At 35.2% G+C, this 24,897-nt stretch overlaps 1 protein-coding gene across 1 annotated transcript in view; it reads left to right on the top strand.

The window, feature by feature from the left end:
* B4GALT6 (beta-1,4-galactosyltransferase 6) overlaps positions 1–24,357 on the top strand; it is a 30,078-nt gene extending 5,721 nt beyond the window's left edge. The window contains exons 2-9 of the mRNA XM_058042106.1: positions 9,805–9,921; positions 10,280–10,393; positions 14,547–14,671; positions 15,165–15,281; positions 16,088–16,275; positions 18,443–18,565; positions 19,406–19,507; positions 20,767–24,357. Of these exons, the coding sequence (XP_057898089.1) occupies positions 9,805–9,921; positions 10,280–10,393; positions 14,547–14,671; positions 15,165–15,281; positions 16,088–16,275; positions 18,443–18,565; positions 19,406–19,507; positions 20,767–20,914 (1,034 nt within the window). The 3' untranslated portion in view covers positions 20,915–24,357. The remainder of the gene's footprint in view (positions 1–9,804; positions 9,922–10,279; positions 10,394–14,546; positions 14,672–15,164; positions 15,282–16,087; positions 16,276–18,442; positions 18,566–19,405; positions 19,508–20,766) is intronic.
* The last annotated feature ends 540 nt before the right edge of the window (positions 24,358–24,897 follow it).

The raw sequence follows: 24,897 nt of genomic DNA, 5'->3' as shown, positions 1-24,897 counted from the left end.
CTGGTATTAATGTTTGGTTGTTACTGGGATGCCCAAACTGGACAAATATGATTTTACAAGCTGAAGAGACAACAATTGCTCCTATCGATGTGCTGGTTATACTGTTGCCAGTACAGGGCAGGATACTGTTGACTGTGCTTGCCACAATGATAGGTGGCTGGTAATACCTTGTCTGAGGGTTTTGTAATAGAGCCTGTGTATAGGTTTGCTGCACTGAAATAGGACTGATACAACTTGCTTATTTCTCATGCTGTGTGGAAGTATCTGATTAAAGGCTGATGAGTTTTGCAGGGTGTGGTAGATGTTCATGTTAGTGTTTTTCTTTCCCTGTCATTGCCTTCTTTTATTTCTTTCTAGGGAATTATTCTCATGGGTCTCTTACAAGTTTCTTGAGTAAATGAAACTTGTCTGTCCCATTGTTTCATAATTTCTGCAGGGAAATGCCTGCACTACAGAACTGGTTGTTGTTTGGGAGCTATTTTCAGCTATATTCCATTGTTAAAGTTCACCTGTTATTAAAGGCTTCATTTGGAGCAGGAGTAGTTTCATTATCTACAATCTACAGAGGTCTTCTTCTTGCTTGCATTACAGTTTTTCATATCACTCTGACAAAGTATCATCAAATCCTCTACCTGTGAAATTGTGGTTTACTTTCTGATTAATAGGGACTTTTTTTATCTTGTGCAGAGGGGAAATGGAGGTTTAAACACTCTGGTTGATCTCTGATTTCCAGTGATCAAATGTTCCTCAGCATTCTGACTAAGTGCTTGAGCTCCTTGAACCCCCTGAACTCGGGGAGTGTCATGGGCACATTTTCTGCCTTGGTCTGGGAGGCGCAAAGACTTCTCCATTATGTTGGCCCAGCACAATCATTCCTAGCACTTGATTCAGAATAAATTATTGTAGCTCTGTCATTCATGACTGTCTTTCACTTTTACCAACAGATTAACTTTGACTAAACATGCATATTTATTTCTGAATCAGTTGTTCTGCATTTTTATCTGATAGTTTTCCTAAAGCACTTAGATATTATTTGTTATTTGTCAGGGAACTTGCCTGCGTAAGATTTCAATCAGTATTCATTTTGTGATGTGGTTCTTAGTCAGAAAACAGAAAAAAACCCAGATACTTATGGTGTGCAGCTAACTGCACAAGGACAAAGTAATTATGAGACATCATGTGAAATGAGTTTTCACTTTAACCAGCCAGTTATTTGAATGCATTCTTCTCATGGGTTGAGAAGGAGAGATTGTATACCCTGGGGACATTTATGGGGGACATCTGATTTGTGATGCCTTACTGACAGGGCCAAAGCTTTAACCATTTCCACATCTGTCTGTGGTGAAAGATAGCTTATCTACTGGCTTTTGATTAATAAGACTATTTCTACAAGTGACTATTTTTACTTGCTTTTCTATAGCTCTTACTCTTAGGTAATCTTTTGTATTCAAATTATGCAATCGTATTATGGGGAGCAGCATGAAATAATTATGCTTTGTGTGGGATCCAGTGCTAGATTCTTGTGAGCACAGTGCAGAAATTGGGTACAGGATTTTAAAATACAAAAGATGCTTTTTTGCAAGGTATTGCCAATGGTCAGTTCACTTTCTTAGATTTGTGCTTGTCCTTCTTTACCTTCAGTTCATTGTGCATTTATTGAATTATTCTACAGATTACTGTATAATCAACTAATAGCCTGAGAGGATAGAATAGTATCAAATATGTTAGAAATTTTATTGAGCATTAAATCCTTATTATGCTTAAAACTACTGTTAGGGAAAGAAATTTTGATTCAATTTTTTCACTGTAAATGGAGATCCCATCATTTGCTGTCTCCCAATAAACAGTGAACTGATATTTATCCAATTCCTCAGGCTTGCAGTCAGAGGATTCATCCATTTGACATATCCACTGTTGCAGAGAATATACAGAGGTTGTCTGAAGTATAAAAAAACAATTTGGAACTTCTCTGTTGCAGCTGATACAGATTTGTCATCTACACCATTTGAAAGATCACTGTTAGCCACCAGAAACACTGGTAGCTTTTGGTTTTTTTTTTCAACAGATTGAGGTGCTTTATGTCTTTCTAAGATTTTTCTTATAAGGAGGTATACATATACAGACTCAAATGTAGTCTCACTATCCCTGTGACATAACATTGGATTTATTATTATTTTACAAATAGTGCAAAACTGCTATTGAACATTGAAAAACAAATCAAGTAAAGAATATATTTCAAGGCACAAAGTTTTTTTCTTTTTTCACGCTGTTTTATCTGTTTTAAAAACAACTTCTGATTAACAACAAATGTGTGAAAATCAATATAGTGCTAAGGAAGTTGGACACTTGCAATAGTATTTATTGATGCTTGTTGTAGATTTCCGTTGTTGAATAGGAACCAGTTTACAGCAGTCTTACATTACTTGGGATATTGTCCTTCACAGCTAAATTGTTTAATGAATCAGTTTCACAGACTAAAGTCATTATACTGCAGAGAATATTCTAGCTCCTGGAATTGTAACTGAGATATTTCAGAAGCAATCTCAGCAATCTATTTATTGTTTATTTAGATTAATCATAGAATTTAATCTTTAACACTTCTGTGTTAATTTGCCATGTGTGAACTCTGCCAATAGAGTATTTCTAACTCCAGTATTGCTGAGAACAATATCCTATAACCTTGAGATAAGAAGAGACCCTTGTGGGACTTGTTCTAGAAATGTTCCCATGAGATGATTCCCCATTTACAATTACTAGTGGAGACCTTTCTGTTAACCTGTTTGAATCTGTACCAATTTTTATGTAATATGTTGAATTTGCTTTTCAGAAGTCCCATGAAAACAGGTGTTGACTAGCAGATGAGTAACTTTAGGGGCAATGGTGAAATGGTCATTTGTCAAGACCTATTGCCTGTAAAGCCATGTTTACCATATTTGGATCTTGCAGAATCCATGGGTTCTCTATGAAATATTTCCTATCTGAGTTTTTCAGCATTTTTTTTTCCCGGGAAGATCAGTAAATAATGTTGCTATAACTGCTCTGATGATAGATCATTTTTTTTTAAAGGGGCATGCTAACTTTTTGTTAATTGCTTTGAAAATATTCTTGACATAGTGCTTTTTTCCGTGTTGTTGGGTTTGTTTGGCCTTGGTTTTCTGGTTTTGCTTTGGTAGAATGAAAGCTGCATTTGAAAATCAAGTTTGTGGCCTCCAAGTTTGTCCATTTTTGTTTGATATTTAAAAATAATTTTTGGTAATAATTAATACTCTTCTGTGTTTTTAAAGTCATCACATTTCTAACTTCCTAGTCCTGTTCAGAATATCAGTCATTGACCCAGTTTCAAACTCACTTATCCTGTTGTATATTTTACTACATTGGTTGCTTTGAAGTGCATGGCATATTTTTTGGCTTTGCTTTGGTGTACGAGTACAGCATGATAACTTACTAAGTTTCTATATAAAAATGAGTCTTGTGCTTTTCCTGTGAAATTGTGGGATGATAAACTAAATGCAGTATTGTGAGAAGTGCTTTGATTTTTTGGTGTACTGCTTGGAAGGAGCTTGATTCCCTAATGGAGAGTGATCTGTGAATGATTTAATTTTCTTTAAAAAAAGGGGTAAATAGTCTTCAAGTGAATACCTAAATAACAAAAAGCCACCTGATATAAAACATTGAGCCATTTTTACATTTTTTTATACTTTTAAAATTAATGCATTGCCCTCCCCAACAGTCTAGCAGATAAAACTATTAATAACTAGTGAGCTATAAAAATTTGAGAGAAAAAATGATTCATCTGATACTTTTAATATGTCCTCTGAAATACAGGATGACCCTTTAATGCTGTAATGTGTGTTATTAGAATGATTTTTAAATAATGCCCTCAAACTAGGACTTTTGATTATTGACATGGGGCTGTGTGTTCATGATTGCTGATGCAGATCTGGACCAATTGATAGGAAAACTTCATGTGAATTAGTTATGAGCTCTGAGCTGACACTTGCAGTTGCTTGAGATGGAACACTGAGTATAGTATTGATTCCAAGGTGTACTATGTGTGTGTGTTGTCTTATATTCCTCACTGCACTTTCCATCTGATTAACCTGTAAACTGTGTGACAGCCTGGATTCTATGTTTCTGGAGCGAAAAATTCGCTTTCTTACTTATTATGAACCATGTGCAGTGAATTAAGAAGACTATGAATAAAATTGCTTCTAGGTGTTACATTGTTAGATGTTTTCTTTGGTTACATGTGAAATTTTGCCTTCCTGGTTTGTGCTTTGCCTGGCACTGTGACAGCGATGGTTGGTACAAATGCAGAAAGACAAAAGTAGGTGAAAAATCACAGATTAGTTTGGGTTGGAAGGGATCTCTGGAGATTATCTAGTCCAACCTCCCTACTCAAGAAGTACCACTTGGAACCAATTGCTCAGGCCCTTGTCCAGAAGGCTTTAGAATATTTCTGAGGATATTCTCCACAACCACTGTGAGCAATTTGTGCCAGTGCTCTGACCCACTCACAGTATAGAAGTGTTTCCTGGTGTTCAGGTGGAACATCCTGTGTTTCAGTTTGTGCCCACTGCCTCTGGTTCTGTCCCTGAGCACCACTGAAAAGTGGCTGGCTCTGTCCCTTTTTGCACCTCCCCTTCACAGACATTGTGTACACATACACGTGCCCTTTGTACACAGTAATGTGACCCCTGAACTTTCTCTTTGGGGACCAACAATCCCTGCTCTCTCAGCCTTTCCTGACAGAAGCGATGCTTCAGTCCCTTTGTCTTCTATATGGCCTGTTGTTGGATACTCTCCAGGATGTCCACGTTCTTCTCCATTCTACTGTGGAGCTCAGAACTGGACACCACAGCAGGTGTGGCTTGAACAGTGCTGAGTGAAGGCTGTGAATAATTACCTTGACCTGCTAGCAGCATTTTTCCTAATGCATCCCAGGATGCTGTAGGCCTTCTTTGCAGCACATTGCTGGCTTGTGTTCCACTTGATGTCCACCAGGACTCCAAAACCTCTTCTGTCAAGCTGCTTTCCAGTTGCATGCCTCTAAGCATACTTTGGTATCTGGGGTTGTTCCTCCCCAGATGCAGAAATTTGCACTGTTCCTTGTGAACTGCATGAAGTCCATGTCAGCACATTTCTCCAGCCTGCTGAGGTACCTCTGAGTGGCAGCATGGCCCTTTGGCATACCAGCTACTTACCCCCCTTTTGTGTCTTAAATAAACTTTGTGAGGTTCTGTTCTGCCTGTCATCCAGATTATTAATGAAGGTGTTAAACAGGAATGAACCTGGTATTGACCCCTGGGCTACATCACTGGTCACTGACCTCACCCTTTGGGCTTGGTCAGTCAGCTTTTGATCCAGCTCACCGTTTCTTAGCCAGCCTGTACATCAACAGTTTGTCTATGAGAGTCTTATGGGATACAGTGTGAAAGGCTTAGTGAAGTCCTGGTAGACAATGCCCCCTGCTCTTTCCTTATCTGTCTTTCATCAGAGAAGGTTCCCAGTTGGTTGACTGTTTCTGATGATTTTCCTGTAATTTACGTACTCGAAGAATGGTTTCCAGGATTACCTGCTCCACCATCTTCCCTGGGATCAAGCTGAGGCTGATCAGCCTGTACTTCTCTGGGTCTTCCTTCTTGAAGATAGGAGTGACATTTGCTTTCCTGTAGTCCTCAGGCACTTCTTCCACTCATCATGATCAATCACAGATGGTCAGGAGTGGCTGTGCAATGACATCTGCCATCTCCCTGAGCACTTGGTACACTCTATAAGGGCCCATGAACTTAACCTGTGTCCTGTTTGCTTAACTCTTCCACCAAGGGCAAGAGTACAACTTCCTTGCTCCAGACTGGTCTCAGGGAGTTGCCCTTTCTGAAGACTGGTATTGTTAATAAAAATTGGGAAAAGGTGACATTGAGTATTGCAGACTTATCTGTGTGTGTCTTTCTCACCAAGCAATGTATTCACTGAATTTTCTTCTTATTACCTTTGTACTTATGGAAATGCTTCTTGCTGTCTTTGACATCCCTGGACAGACTCAGTTCCATCTGGGCTTTAGGTTTCCTAAATGCATCCTTGGATGCTCAAGTATTTTTTCTGTATTCCTCCTGCATTCCCTGTGATTGCTTCTTCCCACTGAATTATTTTTCTGTTTGGGTTTTTTTCACAGGAGATCCTTGTTCATCCATGCACGCCTCCTGGCATTTTACCTGTTTTCATAACTGTTGACATGGATCTCTTGTAAGCTTGAAGGAATATCCCTGAATATTACCCAGTTTTCTTGCCCCTATCTTCACTTGAGGGCTTTATCCCATGTGACTCCACCACTCAGATAATTGAAGAGGCCAAAGTCTGCTTTCTTGAAGTCCAGGGTTTTGAGCTTCCTTTTGCTTCTTTCTGCCCCATGGATCCTGAGTTCCACCATCTCATGATCTCTGCAGCCAAGGCTGCCTTTGATCTTCATGTCCCCAGTGAATCCCTCCTCCTTGGTAAGTATGAAGTTCTGCAGATCACTTCCCCTCACTGACTCTGGCACTTGTGGCAGGAAGTTTCCATCAGGGCACACCAGGAACCCTCTGGAGTTTTATCTGGCTGCCTTCTGCTGTCAGTCATCCCCCACCCCACTGAAAGAAAAGCTGCTTTTCTCTGTTGCTGTTTTGGCCTCTGGGGGTTGAATACTTTGTTGCTGTTGCTGCTGGGTGGTGTGGCACCTGAGCTGCACTCTTGGTCACAGCTCTTTGCCAACAAAGCTGTGCCAGGAGATGAGATTTGTTTTTAGGACTAAATGAATATATTTGATTTTTTCCTGATGTTTTAGCTTCTGATGTAATTAATTGGCTGTTCAAGCATCTGCTGCTACCTAAGCAGCTGCTGAATGATGGTGGAATGAACTGAGGAGATCTGAACTCCTTGTAACCGTGATTGTGCTGGAGAGTCAGGTAGTGGGGAAAAAAACCAGCCCAGAAAGGACAATGTTTCATTCCTGATGAATTCCTGTTGTATTTGCGTAAAGTTGGATAGTGAGTTGACAAGCAGCTCAGCAAGAAAGAGGAGGTAGACTACAAGAATTACTTGATAAAAACATGGCAAGGTTGGATCTTCCTGGCAGCAAGAGCAGCTCTTGCATACTTAAGCCAAGGTGGCAGCAGGCTTTACCTGGTTGGGTTTTTTCAATTGTCTTTTCACGATGTCTATTTTGAGACAAATGCCTTTTCTAACTTTCACAAAGGTCATGTGTGTTTGTTCAAATTTTCTCCTCTGTGTCAAGGGGTAAGTACTTCACTAAAGGGAAGATGTAGGTGCTTTTGCAGGAAATCTTGTTTTTCCAAGGTTTATGTCTACATTAACTGCAATAACATTTCCCATAAAAACTGAGAACATTTATATGGCCTCTTGGGTTTTTTTGTGGACTTGTTGGAAGTTCTTACTCTCCATTCTTTACTATATCAGGTTCCTAAGACTTTTCCCCTTTTTATTGTTTCCTCCGTTTAATTCCAGAGGAGGGAGCAAGCAACTTAGTGAGGACTTAGGTGTTAGCCACATCAACCTACCACACCTGGTTTATGTGAATTATCCTTCTATAAACCTGCTGAAAGCTCTATAAACCTTCTGCAGAGTTAAAAATTCAAGTAACTTTAGCTTTTGGTATCACATTAAAAAGAAGAATAAAGCACACAGTCTTCCAGAGATTAGCTCTGAAATCAGTATTTACTAACGGATTTATATTAAAAAACCCACTTTATTTTAGTGTTGGAATAGGAAGATATTGAAGAGAAGAGCTGTACCTATGGGAGAAAAAAACTTATTTGGGGGAAAAGATGATACCAATTTAAAATATATTAAAGTTTGAAGAAAGACATTTCTTGTTATTTTAGAATTTTGGTCCTATTTGAAAGGCAAATATATACATGATTTTACTTTCAGGAAAAAAACTTGAATTTTGAAATTATTTGTTTGAAGGTAAATAATTGTTCTTGGAGGAACAGATCAAAATGCCTTTATTTTGATTCCAAAAGGAGGAGGTTTCTTGAGTAGGTAACTTCATATATGAATTAATGAATTGTACAGATTCCTTGAAATACTTTGTAGAGACACCCCAAAAATCCCAGTATCTGAATGGAAAACTACAAATGGAATGAAACAATTTGAACCACAGTGTGGTACTTTCCATGAATTGGGTTAAAATGTTGAGAAGTGTTTGTGTAATTTTTCTGAAAAGAAATCTGAATGTTATCTGTTGTCTTGAATCCTGGTAAGAATCATTCTTCTGGGATTTCCTACCTGTTGTCAGGCTAAGGATGTAGCTTTTTTGTTTTATTTTGCTTCTGTTTGGGTGGCCAGAAAGTGTTGAGACAACTTCAGGATTGTAGCAGCTGTAAACATGTTTACACTCATGTAAACTCTTGTTAACACATGCAGTTGGTCATGCTGGCCAAGGGTTTGAGAATTACATGCCATTCATGGCACCTGGCATGTTCAGAACCTCTTTTTTAGCTGTCAGTATTCCTTGTTTTAATAAGGAGTTCTTTGAAAGCCAGGAGAAACCCCTCATTCATTTATTTAAAAATTGAGACATTATTGTAAGACTTAGAAATACAATTCCTTGAAAGATTAAGCTGGTTTTTTATCTCTGTGGGTGTTGGTAGTATTATTTGCTAACGTGGTGGAATTCAGCACTGTGTTTTCCTCTGGAAATGCCCCCAGTCCCTCATACACAGCTCTCTGTAGCTCTGGTCTCTCTGTGTCAGGCTATAAGAAGTTGTTGGTTGATCTGGAGTTACTTGTGTCATGCCACTGGTCCTGGGCCATCTGATGGAGTTCCTGAGATAATTCTCTAACTTTTCTTTAATCTTTTTACTTATTTTTCATCCCTGGTATGTTTAGTTCTTGCCCTCAAAGATGCAGAGCATTTTTTTGTTGTTAGGGTGGTTGCTAGTTACAGGGAGCCAAATATTCCCCAGAGAACTGGGTGCTCAATGTAGGTGAAGTGACAGATGATCCCTTTGACCATTTGTCCTTCCCTTTGCAATATTTCTTTAGCTCTTTGAGTCTTGAGTAGGCATTTGCTCACTCAGATATAAATGCAGCTTCATTTCTACCTTACTAACTTCTCTTGAGTACAAAGAAATGTCTTGAGATCGTATTTGGGGCTTTGGGTGCAAGATTGAGACAGAGGAATATTTCATGCTGTTGTTGTTACTGAGTCACTTAATTACTCAAAATGTTGATTTACTCACTCTTGATGCCTATAATAAATATTTCATGTATAATTATAAAACATTAATACTTTGAGATTGGCAGAGATTTGTAACAGTTGTATAACAAAGCAGCTGTTTGGAATGAATGAATAAACAGTACATTTTGACTGGAAGTTGTGTTAACTAGTGAGTAAAAAAGGAACCATTATATGGGTCTAAAAGATTTTCTAGACTTTTTTTGTCCTATATTTAAATTATTTTTTGTAGATCTATATATGAGATGTGTATCTACATATGAAAATGTTTTATTGGTAAATTAAATTTTCTTGTCAGTCTCAGTTGCTTTTTGTTAGTTAAAGAGAAATGAAAGTGTCATATAAAATGTGTATTGATAATCTGTAGGTTTTGGGTTTGAATAGAGCCATTCTTTTCTATTGTTGTTAGTTTTCACTCTGTGGACCTTCATCTCAAAAAATTATTGCTCACTGACCATGGATTCAGACGCAGTAAAAAATGTTGAACACATTGTAGATGTATGTTAGAATAATTTGGAAATACAATGTTTTAATACAAATTCAAAATTGCTTTTTTGTTTTATCAGCAAACACGTATCTATTTATGGTGCAAGCTCGTGGTATAATGTTGAGAGAAAATGTAAAAACAATAGGACACATGATAAGACTGTACACTAACAAAAATACTACACTGAATGGCACAGGTAAGAATATTTTTAATGTATTTTTTAAAAGATCTCTTTTTTCAATTTTTTTTAAAAAAGCCAATCATTAATGACATAGCTTGATTATGAAAACTTAGACCCAAATCTTACTTCTCTGAAATTGGAGTCAAGGTCAAATAGTTACTATTTATCAGTTCACTTTAGTAGGAAATATTTCTATTAGCTATAAGAAAGATACTTGTATTTAATTATTATTCCTCTAGAGTAATAAAATGCTTTTAAAATCCTGCTGCTAGGAATTTGTTAGCTAAAAATTAATGCTCTCACCTGCATGATGATGAGTTACAATTTCAGTGGGTAACATAGGTTTTTACAGAAATCAATTCTTCTTTTTAAGATTATCCTGAAGGAAGCAATTCTAGTGACTGTGTTGCTCAAACAACAATGTATCTTCCAGAGAACTTCACCTACTCTCCTTATCAGCCTTGTCCAGAGAAACTGCCTTACATGAGTAAGTTTTAAAGTGACCTGAAAGTTTATCTAGTAAATGAAACTGTATTTTAAACAAAACACAGTTTTTTAATATAAAATATAATTGTAAAGAGTCTAAGTATATAACAGAAATTAATGAATAAAATACATCTGATAATGCACAATGATGTTTAGCAGAAGTTTACCTGTAACTAATGTGTTACTGAAGTTTTGGTCTTTTTATTAATCATCTTTACTAATTTGAAATCAAATAATTGAACTACTGATTTGTAAGAGAGAAAATGTCACATAGTTTCTGAAGTTATTTGTAATGCATTCCAGAATTCTAACCTCTTGTCTTTTAAACATCTGGCTTAATCTGTGGGCTGTCATTCAGCATGAGCAATTAATTAGATATCTAATATAGCAGTTCAGATCCATATCATACCAAAAAAGGTTACTGGCAGCTGAACTGAAATCTGATCAATTTTTCTTTAAAGATTTTATTAGGATAATCTAGATTCCATTATAATATTTTTTTAATCTCAACTGAGTTTATCTGTTGAAGAAAGCAGAAACTGCCTGTTACCTGTGTTTCTTCTTAATAATGTCAGATTCTAAGCTTTGTTTTATATTTTAAATATACAGACATGCAGCCAAAGTATGGATCAGTTGCTGTTGCTTATGAAACTAAATAATATAGAAAACTGTCTTAAGCCAGGTAGTAATTAGCCCCATGGTATGATAATATCCTTATTTCAACCTCTTTTCCTCCAGACACAGGGTTTGACTTTCAAAATCACCTTTTTTGGATATTATTGAACATGTAAACAAATAAAACCAAATTATTTCAATAGCAAATTTTTAGCTACTTTTTGAAACATAAAAATTTCAGCAAATGGCAAATCTGGATAATCAGAGAAACAAGATGTGATGTTTCTGCTGATTGAAAAATGTATATAATTAGTATTCTTCATGTCACTTTCAGGGTATCTGGCAGGTGGAATTCTGTCAGATTAGTTCAAAACTAAGTCATTCTACTAATAATTTCTCTATAGATCTCCTTGTTACTGCTCTGCTTTTACCATCTTTTTTTGTTGGTGGTGGTTTTTTTGTTAGTAATTGCTCTGTACTTCTTCTATCCTGTTTAATTTAATAGAGAAATAATAATTTTAATAGAAAATTATTCACTGAATAAGTTGCTTTTCAACCAAGGGATATGTGTTTCCCGTTTTGGTTTCCATGTATGACTTTTTAATCATCATCTCTCTTTCTAATTATAATCTAAATAAAGCATCTCAGAAGGTCTTTTAATTTAATGAAATGTTGTAGGAAGTGTGAGATAGCCAGGCAAGAAAGAGTGTTGAATCGTGTATATTTTGAATGTTTAATTAGTCTAAGGTTATTACAGAAGTACATCTTCTCTTCTTTGCATCAGCTTGTCAAGTTTATATCATGAAAGGAGCATGGTAAAATCATATTTGATTTTAGTACATAAGTACATAGGCTCTTAAAATAGGAACAGCTATTGCCTTTGTTGTGTGACTCAGTAGAACAGGTTATAACCCACTGGTTGGGCAGTGCTGTTGTAATTTGTAAGCAAAACACCATTTTTTGATATAGAGCAGTGCAAGAATCTGTCTGTTCCTTTAGAGATAAACTGATAATCCCAACCTTTCTAGACTGCATAATTTCTAAAGCTCTTGTAATTCTTGAATTCTTTGCACTGTAGACTGTCCTTAATTTGATTTCTTTCTAAAGCATCATAACTGGCTTAAATCCTGGTTATAAAACAAATTAGTTTTTGGAAAACTTAGGGGTTTTTTTCCCACTTAGCAGCAGTTAATACATTCCAGGATGAGATTTTCTGGTTTTGTACAATTACATTTTGTTGGCTCATATTAATGTGCAATCCATTATAAACTGTAAAACTACCTGGCAGCATAGCCAGATATTGCTTGTTTTGTTTTGCATGCTTCATTTTTCCTTCAGTAAGAAACCATCCTTTATTACTTTAAATTAATTTTACTTTATTGGTTTCTGTGTCTACATCATTTGTTGAATTAGTTTTTCCCTGATTTTCTTCTTCAAAATGTTTTTTGCTTTCTCAGCTTTCTTATTTTGTGGGTTGTATAAATATATTTTATTGCAGCCTGCTAGACCCTGATGGAACTGGTGAATAATAAGTGCAGTTATTTACAGAGATGCTTTCTCCTGCCCCTCACCAGTGACAGGGGAAAAAATGCTGATTTCTATTCACTCACCTCCTGTGTGCTTTTGATAGTACCAACACTTCAGGTTTTACTATAGCTTCTTTTTAAACACTCTGGATGGAATTTCGTCACACCCCATGGAGTTAAAACCACCCTTATCTAAAGGCTTCATCTAAATACTGTCCTACCATTTGATGTTTCTTTCCAATTTAAACTGTAGTCATCTGACCACATCTGAACTTTTCTCAGAATACTGAGGTATCTGAATCACATCATGTGCTATTTCCTTCCCTTTCTGGTATAGTAATTGACCTTTATTTATCTTTATTTTCCTTTTAGATTCTGTATTTGAACTGAAAGGCTCTTGTTGCTTTTCTGTCTCTTGCTAGTTGAAATTGATTTTTTTAAATTTAGTTTTTAATTTTTAGAAATTTATTTTGTACATGTTCATATACTAGTCCTTTGTTGATTGACCTTGATTCCATGTTTCATAAGATTTCTTTTTTGGGTTATTGAAGAGTTTCAGATGCAACCATTATGATAATCTAAGCTTATTTTTAAATAATTATTTTTAATTATTTTAAAATTTTAATTTCAATCTCTGTAGGACTAGCTTGTTCTAGTGTCTATCTATACAGGTTTTTAGCAACTGCTAGGTTTCCTTTTTTCCTAAAATAATTAAATTAGTATGGGTTTCTTTAAATCTTCTCTTGAAATAGCTCCATAGTGTACTGTTGTTGATTTTTTTTCACCTATGATTTTACATTAAAAAGGTTGCCTTCTTCATTTGCAAGTAGTACTATATTTAATTATATCCCAAACTAAAAGAGCTCTTGCAGTATCTTCTGCCTTCTTCTGAAAATGATAGTTATTCCTAGTACGTTCCAAAAATTTCAATATTTTCAAAAGATTTACATAACTAGTCAATTTGTTGACACAAACGATCTATTTGGCACAAATAGCATCTTTTGTGTATGGACACATGGGAGAAAATGGGAGTAATTTTTGGACTGACTTTAAACCATCCCTCACCAAAACACTTAACTTTGTAGACAAAAATGAGAATAATATTTTATGGTGTTTGCCAGAAAGTTCTTGCAAGATTTTTATGTGATGATTTAGAGTGTAGTAGTTGCTGAAGATAAACTTGAACTTCTGGCTAATGAGTATTACATTAGTCTTCTCCCCAGATTTCCTTGCTTCTTTCTATTGCTTTTGAGGGTATTTACTATAAATCATTATTTCCACTTTTGAACTTTTTACACATGCATAAGCTAATGACTGACAACTTTCAGCTGTCAACTAATGTTAATGTTTTCTCATAGTAGTTATTAACTTGATTTTTTTCAAATCATATTTGGGTCTTTATTCACTAACTTACTGAATTTCACTTTCACGCTTTTTGCAAATGCTTTTCCCATTGGGGTCATTAGTTCTACCAATGGTAATTCTCAAATCCAGCCCTTTGCTATGAATTGCTTTGAAGCAAATAGTGGTGAATTACTGGATGAAGACTCTACATGAAATGTGCATATCATCTAAAATTTAAATTGAGGAAGTTTGTTGAGTGTAGTGATGATACATTTTCCTTTAATGTGGAAGTGGAGCAGGAAGGCACACAGAATTTGAGTAAAGGTTCACTAGTGCGGGTGATGTAGAATTGTTAAAAATGGTACTTGAAATGAAAGGCAACCCAAATTTTCTGCAAGAGATGCAGAATTCAAATTACTTTGCTTGTTCTATGTCCTTTGAAATTAGTATTTTCTTTATAAGTTTCATGGAAGGAACGTCTGTTTTTGGAAACACTAGAACTTCGTTCTGTAAGAATGAAAGATTAGGAGGATAGTATAAATTGTTTCTATTTTTCTGTAGGTAGTATAACTACAAATTTCTGATGCCATTTGTCTATGACATTCCTTGTAGTGTTAGGTCAATTTTCTTAATTGAAATTAATATGTAAGTTCTTTTCCCTCTCTTTAGGAGGCCTTATTGATGTTAATATGAGTGAAATTAGTTTTGATGAAATTCAGCGACTGTTTTCAAAAGACTTAGACATTAAACCAGGAGGACACTGGAAACCAAATGACTGTAAGCCACGGTGGAAGGTTAGATGCTGATTTTCTGTTTTGGTTTATTTCTTCTTGTTGGTATATAAGAATAAATTACCATTGCAAGCACTCAGTCTTTGGTGCTATATATGTAGTATCTTATAATATTTGTAGTATGCCATCTGTGCTCAAGAAGAAACTTCAGCTAGGAGAAAAATTTGAAATGGATCATCAAGAACTTTTAAGGGTTCATTAGCTGTAGTTACCAAACATTTCATCATATGGATGCAAATATGTCCTATGTGTCTGTTGCTTGAAGTATAACTAGAAGCAAGTGAACATAAAAGGAAAATCTTATTTACGTTTTATTCAAATTTTTTTTCTTTATTATTTGAGCAAATTTTCAGCACACTTTCCTGGGGGAACCAACATGTAAAACACTGAGCCAATTTAAATGTAAAAGTTGAAAAGCCATAGAAAACTTGATCTGTATTGAAAAATTAAAGTTTTATGATGCTGTTATAATAGCTTTTTTCTTCTTTTTCTGAAGGTGGCTATCCTTATTCCTTTTCGGAATCGTCACGAGCATCTTCCAATTTTTTTCCGTCATCTGATACCTATGTTGCAGAAGCAGCGGCTGGAATTTGCCTTCTATGTTGTCGAGCAGGTAAGAGCATCTACTTGAAAAGTGACTTTTGAGATTCCTTACTAAAAGGGGTTTGATATTCTTACCAAGGTTTGGATGAATCCAGAATTTAAATATTGTTACTTTACTTTTCTACTCTTTTAAATGAAAAAATAAAGCTTTATTTCCATTCCTCATCTTGAGCAGTGGCTGGATAAACCATGCTTTTCTTCAAATATAGCCTATATAAGGTAGTATAGAGGTAATAAGATGGTCTCTTAGAATCTATTGTAGTTGTAAGTTTTCAAGGCAAAAAGTAGGTCAGCAGCAGTGTTCCTTAGGGCTCAGTTCCAGGGCCTTACATTCACTGGATGCAGGAGCTGAATGCACCATCAGCAAGTTCCTGATAATATCCAGCTGGGAGGTTGTGGTTGACTTTTAAAGGATGGGATGCCTTGCAGAGGGTTCTAGATAAATTGGAGCACTGAGCAGTGATTAATGGGATGAAATTTAATAAGTCAAAATGCTGGACTCTGCACCTAGGATGGAGTAAAGCCAGGCACGAGTGTAAACTGGGAGAAGAGTGAGTGCCTGGAGAGCAGCCCTGCCCAAAGGGATCTGGGGGTGCTCACTCCTGGCTCACAGGACCCAGCAATGTGTGCACTGGCAGCCAGCAGGGCAAACCCCATCCTCGGGTGCAGCCAACCTAGTAAGGGCTGCCGGTCAAAAGAGGCATCATTGTCAATTTTTGTTTTTTTGTGTGTGTGTTAGAGTATGTTTTTCTCATAGTATGGAATTTTTTGTCTCCTCTTGATTTTTACAATGTCTCCTTTGTTTTCTGTGTGAAGACAGGTACACAACCTTTTAATCGTGCAATGCTCTTTAATGTTGGCTTCAAAGAGGCTATGAAGGATGCTGTCTGGGACTGCATAATATTCCATGATGTGGATCACTTACCTGAAAATGACAGAAATTACTATGGATGTGGAGAAATGCCACGCCATTTTGCAGCAAAGCTGGACAAGTATATGTACATGTAAGTAAATGGTTTTATTCACATTATTTCTTAAATACTCAGAAATATTTAAAAGTTGTGACACTATATATATACAGTAGGTGAAAACAACAAAGCGGCCTCCTACTATGCTACTTATAGGAATGAATAATTAATAAAAGAAAGATTTAAATTTAGTTTCTACATTTGATGTGTTACTAATTAGAAGATAATATTTATGATTTTCAATGTTCAGCTTGTTGCAATGATGTTGGTCTCAAAAAAATGACTTTGTATGTCAAGGGGGAAAATCTTACCTAACTTAATAGAAATTATTTCGGGCTACATAAACACTTCTGCTGGCTATTACCAAAGAAAAGCAGAAAATCTGCAGCAAAATATCACAGGAATAGTGTCTTTATTTTCTGATAAATGTATACTTTTATTTCTGTTTCATACTGCTTTTTAAACTGAAGATTTTCTCACTGCTATACCATTTTGTATGTTGTCTCTCAGTCTCGACTGACATTGGGTGAATGTAGTGGGACCTGCACTTTTCTTACCTCTTTCTCTTCTGTCAGTTTACATTAATATGTCCTACTTGCTTCTTAACACTCTGCTATCTCATGACATTCTTGGAATCACTTCACAGAAAGCTGTAGCTTATTGCTTGCTACATGTATGTATTTGCTATCCAGGACTCTATTTGTGAAATTAATCTACTTGACAACCTGGTCCATCAACAGATGAAAAACAATGCCTTGAAACCATGGCTCTGTGTCTGGACTTCAGATTGCCCACCAATCAGCAGTTTAGTGTTTAAAGATTTCATGTGTACTTAAAAATAAATAAATAAGCACCTATGAATAAATAAGAGATTTCTTCTATCTTTGTATGTACTTATAAAACACTTAATTCATTTATATAATGTCTACATAGGTATTTACAAAATTGATAAATTTTCTATAAACAAAACTAGATTTATAAAATAAGAAATAACCTCAAAAAGTCCCATTAACTGTCATATTCCAGTTGGTTTTGGTTTTGGTTAGTGGTCTGGTTTTGGGTTGGCAATGTTTTTTTTGTTGGTTATTTTTGAGGTATGTATGTGGTTTTTTTGAGAGGCAGGAGGGGGTTAAAACACCTGCTCTTTCAGTAACATGTTGAAAGGCAAATATAATTGCAATCTTCTCCACATGCTATTAAGATTTGTTGAATCCTGTGTTTCCACAGAGATCTGAAATTACATGATTGTCTATTTCTATTTTCTTTCCTCTTGCATTCTGGAGTTATTCAGTGTGGCAATTGTGTCCTAAGCAATGGTAAATCTTTTTGTAAATGGTCTTAACTCCTTGAAGGTTCCAGATTTGGAAGTGTCTCCAAGAGACTTTTGTTTCATGAAATTGTGTGCTGCTTCTGAAAGAAAGCTACTTTACTGTAGCAGCTTCTGGGTTAAAGATGCAAGTTAATATTGATGGAAGTAAATATAGATACTTAAATGTTTTAATTGTTTTTTTAGATTTGACAGTGTTTGGAGGACTGGAAATCACATTGTCTGGGGCATAGTGTGTTTTATGGATAGGCTGTTCAAGTTGGCCAACTGCTTATTACTTAATTATATGTGTTAGCAAATACTGACAGGAAAGCCTGTAGATCCTTTTGATTTGAAAGTTTATCTTTTAAAAACTAGAAAATTATTTTTTTAAATCAGCATGCCATTCACTGTTGAATATGTACTGTTAAACTGTTTCTCTTAAGTTTTAACAGTTCTGTAGAATATAGTCATAAATTAAAATTATTTAATTGATGCATTACTGGTTAGTAATTTTTCGGTAGATTAAAGAGGGGTTTTTCAGTTGAATAGTGTCAACATAAATAGTTTGAGGGCTTCACTTAACTCTTCAAGTATGGATCTAAATCAGCCATCTGAAATTCCCAGTATTCTTTTGTTTCATATGTGTGATACTAATTGCAGCTACAGTTTAGGAGCACCTTTTGTGCAAATCAGACACTACTGCAAACCTTTTGTTCAGCTTGCTGTATGCTACTTAATGCTGGCAATCCATGAACCAGTTTTCCTTGGTGAATACATTCAGCCTCTGGTCATGTCCTTACCTTGGGGCTCTTGCTTTTTGGAAAGGTATTGTTCAAAGAGAGGCCTACCTATCAAAGTTCAGCTAACAATATAGAATTTGTCTTTTGTTTCCAGCCTTCCATACAATGAGTTCTTTGGTGGTGTAAGTGGCCTCACAGTGGAACAATTCAAGAAGATCAATGGTTTTCCAAATGCCTTTTGGGGATGGGGTGGAGAAGATGATGATCTTTGGAACAGGTGAGCTTTGAGCGCTTAGGTCTTTCTGTACCATCCAACCTTTGAGACCAATTAGGTGCTTTTTGTTCTGTCACTTGTTATATTTTTGTAATTTGTTTTAAATGGACAAATTCTACAGAGTTTGTTTCAGAAATATCAGAATATACCATTTGAAGGAATAAGTATGGTGTTCTTTTTCCTTGGCCTGGGGACAACTAGCAGGTTCTTAAGAGCTAGATCTTGTAACAACAGATATAACAACAGGTAACCATACTAAGCACATTGCATCACTCTTACTGCTAACATTATGAAATACCATCCACAGACATGTAGTGTAAGCATGAGTTTCATGTCTTAGGGGCAGTGCTTGAGAGAGAGGTTAATTTGTGAGTATGTTGATAATCCCAGAGTGGACAACAGACAGCCCTGCTCATGGCATTGCCAACTGCTTGCAGTGAATGAGTCTAAACTGTTCTAACAGAGCTGTTGAAAGTGTCTGCATCAGTTTTTCAGAGAAAGAATTTTATAGATAAAGAGGTTTTTTTAGAGTTTTATGTATGAAGTGATATCTTTTAAAGGACAAGTTTGTTTTTTACTTTTTTAGTATGCTAAACATGCTATTTTCATGTTTTTATGCTGGAACAAGCAGGAAATATTAAATATGAAATTATTATTATTTTGCACTTTGTTTTGCCAGCTTTTTTAGTTGCTGGGTTCGGTGTGTTGTGGGTTTTTTTAGAAAGGGAATATCAGTGAACATAAAGACTTAGCTTTAAAATACTTGATGTGTATTTTTCACTTTACCTTGTATGACAAGTTGTAAGAAGATGTTTTTACAAACGTTTGTGTGTTATACTGCAGGGTTCACTATGCTGGATACAATGTAACAAGACCAGAAGGTGATTTAGGGAAGTACAAATCCATTCCTCATCATCACAGAGGAGAAGTCCAGTTTTTAGGACGGTAAGAAAAACAGAAATAATCTAATACTACAGCTAAAGATGTAAAATTTTTTTTTTGCATCCACACATATGAACAAGCAGTCAGTTCTTATCAGTGTTATTTCTTCTTTGGTGCTAAAATTTTTATTTTCTTAAATACGTTATGTTTGCTGTTCAGATATTTTTTTTATTTAACTATGAGGGAGTCTAAATTTGCATGTCAGAAGATATTATCATCATAACCTTTGATCCGTAATATTGTTGTTCCATAATAGTTTGGGCATTAGTGCTGGCAGGGCTCCATTAGTTGGCTATTTTGAATATTTTGCAAAAGGAAGCAGTGCCACTAGGGCAAAGGACTCCTGCATGAAAAATGACTTTTAAAGTCCTCAAGGATTGGTTTCTTCCCTCATATTTCATTATTTTTTCGAGATACAGGTCTTCTCATTTCCTGCATACGTTGATTTAAACCTTTTCTTTTGGGGTTCCTTTCTTTTGCTACAAAGATACAAAACACTTAAACTGACCAGTAGGTTCAGGCTGCCCTGGAATGGAATAGAAACCAGAATGCAACAGATGAATTACACATAAAATTTAGAAGGTGAAACACAAAATAAAGGGTTTATGATAAGTGTTTTCAGGCAACTAGAAATACTGTTCAATTCTGTCATCTTTTTCTGAGAGCATATTTTTTCTCTTTTATTCATAGTTTTGAATTATGAATAAAATTATAGGCATGCACAGTAGAGATGAGTAAATCAGTTATAGGACATGAAAATGTGTATATGGATAATCGGGGGGAGGAGAACTTTTTTTTCAATCACCTCAGATTTAGATGTTTGCAAATGCAGGAGTATCAAGAGTGAAATGAAAATAATTTCAGACATTTAAATGTATAATGAAGAATAGTGAAGATTCCTAAATCTTCCCTGAACTCCTTAGTTGAATTTTATAGCAAAAAAACATGAAGAAGTTGAATAATCTTTAAAAATCTGTTTCATTTGGGACCATGAGAAGCTTAAATATTGAATGCTTCCTTTGTTATTTAGTCCTAATGTTAACTTGTATATGTGACCAGAAAACCTAATTGTATTAAAAATCTTTAAAAGCTTGTTTTTAAACCTAAGGTAGGTTATTTGGTAATTTCAAGGGTCTGAAAAGCAGTTTCAGAATTTAAGGTATACTTGAAAATTAAATGACTGTCACAGTATCATGTCTAGCATCAACTGAATTGTTTCTTGCAAATTTTTCTCATTTTTCTTCTTCCAACTCCTTCTGCAGATACAAACTTCTGAGGTATTCCAGAGAACGTCAGTATATTGATGGGCTGAACAATTTAGTATATACTCCTAAAATACTTGTCAGTAGATTGTATAAAAATATAACTGTTAATCTCCTACCAGAACTTGCTCCTGTTAGAGACTATTGATGGAAGTGGAATGGCAAGAATCCTACCAGAATAAACTTTTAACACTGGAAGCTACTGATAAACACTGTAAAACAAAACAAAACCAACAAACAACAGCTTAGAATTAGAGTTTTTTGGCCAAGTGATGATGCATATTTGGGATGAGAAGTGATTGTATGTACTGTATGTTTTGGTCTGAAAGAAGAGCCAGCAGCTACCACTCAGATGTTTACAGCATGAGACTACTGTTCAAGCCTTCATTCTTCACACTCTCTATCTTAACTACTCAACTATATAAACTGCAGAAACAGACTTGTAGCTTCTCTGGAAGTAAGGACAGAGGCTTCTTCCAGGAATTTTTTATACTAAACTGCCCCTCCTCATATTTAAATGAATGCTTTTGTTTCTTTTTAAAATGTGTTTTGTAAATATGTGATGTAAATTAATGTGTGTACATTGCTTTTCAATTGTTCAATATTTTATGCTTCAGTATGTATTTGAGTGTGTTCTTGTTTGAATTCTATAGGAATGTTTTTATTAGCATGAAAGAACAAGTGTAAAATGTAAGTATGCTTATAAAAAGGTTATACCTTATGTAAAATGAAGGAAATATTAATTGTTGGCCAGCTATGACTGTAAACTGTTATACTAGTTTTGAGCTCTAGGCCTTCTGCATATCTATTTAGAAAAATCAAATTCTTATATGAACCTGCTAGAAAGAAAGCTTTTGATTTTATTTATTGCCAGCAAAATTGTATGATACCCTGCCTGCCATCTGAATCATATTTATATGCATATTGCATGTCTATTACAGAAAATCTTGCAGTTGTTGCATATTATGATCTACAGGAACTCTTAACTGTGTCCAAGTGTGCCACTAGTGTCAATGTCAGGGATTTTAATGCCTAAAACGATGTGTCTGGGTGCGTACAGTATTTTGGTATTGTTCTTTTTTTTTGTTGTTTGTTTTTTTTAATTCTAGTAAACAGCACTTTTATTCCTCCAAAATCAGAAGAGCCAAAAATGTGTCTTCATTGGAAGAATATTAAAGTTAGATTTTTAAGAGAATAATAAAACATAATTCTGATAGTCGAAATGCTTGCATTGTGGGATTCTCAGAAGCACGGTGTTGGTCGTGCTGTTCTGCTGATGAGGATGGTGATGACATAAGTGGAACAGAAAGCAGGCCAATCTCAAGTGCTTTTTAAAATTCCACTCATAATATATTATTAAATATAGCTATTTAAGGGCCTATTCTGGTAGAGTGCTGAGTGCTTCTATGATGCACCGAGGATCCTCAAGTCGATGACTGTCAATGAGATTGAGGTTGCACAGTCCCGCTAAGGATTGGTCCTGTCTGTTTCTCTATTTTTGTGGTGTTAAATGTATGAGTAACTAGCCTCTTTCCTTATCTTCTTATTTTCTCTTTGTTTGTAATGTTATGCTACCTAAAAGTATCCCACTGCTTAGCATTATTATTTTTGCTAATATTTTTTTACATCCCTTGTTAATACAAAGGAAAAGGACCAGGTCATTTATTTTCTATGTTAATACAAATATAGTGACCAAGATATCCTAAACTGTTTTGTTTGTCACAGTTACTCAACTCTTTAGGAACCAAAGACTGACTTCTGCTCCCATAAAGAATGGAAAGCAGTATATATAATAAGGATTGTTTATCCATAGAGTGTTCTGTAAGAGTGTTGACAAAGAATCCTAACTTTAAGTCATTATTATATGTTGGTTTCTTAAATTGCTGCCACAGATGGTGTGGTGCTTTTTATATTTTAAGTTTGTTTGCCATAAACACCTTTTATTTCTTTGGCATCCCAGCAGCAAATTTTGCCCTTAGCCATCCTTCAGTAACGTTATGAGCTTAGCTGTAAGCATCCCAAATATTTAGTAGAAATATTATTATTTAATTTAGTAGTTGAGAACAATTGTAAGAGATATTTTATACCATACAGAAATTACCTTAATATCTACCAGTTAATCTAATATGCTTTAGGAATGATGTAATACAATGAAAATAACTAAAAGCATAAAGTGAAGAAAACATCCTTCAAAAGCATGCTTAAGAGGTTTGCTCACCTCCTGATAGTTTTTTCTATAACTGGGTCTATAGAACATTCTGAACCATATGGAGAAAGCTGAGATAATACATTGTATGAAAAAATTATATCCTCAAAATAATATTAGTCTTATTTCATAGCAGACTAATACAGTTCTTTAAGAGCAGTTGAATAAATTTTTAAATCCCTCATGTAATTTTGAAGTGATTTCAGGTTTTCAGTACAGGTGTACCTACAATTTCACATCTACAGTTATGAAACATCCTTTGGTATTGTAGGTCTGTACTGTTTTCTGAAGCATGCTTTTGTTCCCATTTCTTAGGTATTCTGTGAAATTTATGTGCAATTTTAAAAAAATCTAATGCATATATATGTATATATACTTACATATATGCATACTATATTACATATATGCTGTGGCTGAACTAATATAACTTTACAGCTTTAAGTGATTGATCATGTATGGTCCTAGAAAAATGTGAATTAAACCAGTATGTGAATGGATTGTGACATATAGCTGAGTTCTTAAAAATTTTGCATTTTGGTGCCCCAAAATGATGGATGTTAAATTATGAATTGTTGACAAACACTCTTCTCTAAAAACCTTTTATCACTTTGTTGAGAAGTTTTAGAAGTTGCCATCTTAAATTACATCAAAATAGTGTTTGTATACTACCTGTCTGAACTCAGTACTCTTCTGTAGTGAATTTTAACATAGACAGTGCCTTCAAACAAAATAAATACAATGCAGAACTAAGAGTTGTGCACATTCCTTTTGATAATTTCATGGTTCTTGTAAAATGTAGAGAGAAGCCAATCACATTGGCTTTTGAATTGCTGACAAGGCAAATAAGGGATGTGTTCAAGGAGTGAACATGGAGGGAGAAGAAGGAGGAAGTGTTTTACAAGATTCTGAAGGTCTTGCAAATTAGCAAGTAAAAACATTACAGAACTATTAAAAGTAGAATCTGGTTAATATGCTAAGACACTCTCAAGCCCATTTTCTATATTTCAAATTTAAGTAGGAGAATAAAATATAAAGTCCATTTTGCAAAGAGGCAGTGTGTTGAAAAGCAAGTGCAAAATGTCCTTTTTCTTGGATCTTGCCACTCTATTTTTCTATTGTTATGTTTACTAATTGTTGTAGTGGGTTACTAATGAGCCAGCTGTTTAAAAAAAATAAAAGAATCCATTGCATATCCGCAAGCGGAAGTGTACTTAAGATTATTTTATTTGTAGAGGTATGTAAGATAGGCTCAATGAAAAAATGCACTGAAACAAATGCTGGGAATTTCCTGTGTACTATCATAGTTTTGGGTTTTTTTGTTGTTCATGAAAATGTTTGTACTTTTTTATCATTGTCTTTTATGAAATATAATGTTCTAAAGATTGTGTTGGTTTCTTTTTTCTGAGATTCTGTGGAGAAGATATTATCTTTGTGTTTTGTTTCTAGACAAAATGCTAGTTTTTCTAGTGCTCAGTACCCCAAAATAACAGCAAAAAGAATGGACACACCTGTCCAAATTCATCAGGTTAGGCTGTGATGGGATCAGGCCTTGGGCAGGCAGGGTGTTTTCCCTTTCTTTGTATTTACAGGCTTTCAGCTTTGGGTTTTATTAGTCTAAGTGACTCAACCTTCTTGCATAATTTTCCAAGACAGGGTTGTTCTTCTGTTGAATCCCGTAATGGTTCTACCCTATATAGCAATTACTAGAATGGGAATAGAAGGATTCATCCATATTTCTCCTGGCATTAAATAGGAAACTGATTTTCTCAGGATTCATCAGTTATCCTTATTTTTGTTTGCATTTTACAGCTATTATGAAAATGTCTGATGGTTTGAGGTATGCAAGTAATTCTGGGGAGCACTTTAACTTGGGAAAGTATTTGCAGAATTTTCTGCAAATACATGAATAAGCTTCTTCAAGTGAT

Source organism: Melospiza georgiana, chromosome 1 (genome assembly GCF_028018845.1).
Source record: "Melospiza georgiana isolate bMelGeo1 chromosome 1, bMelGeo1.pri, whole genome shotgun sequence".
Lineage (NCBI taxonomy): Eukaryota > Metazoa > Chordata > Aves > Passeriformes > Passerellidae > Melospiza > Melospiza georgiana.
Note: the sequence above shows the minus strand (reverse complement) of the source record. Positions and strands in the feature narration are given on the sequence as shown.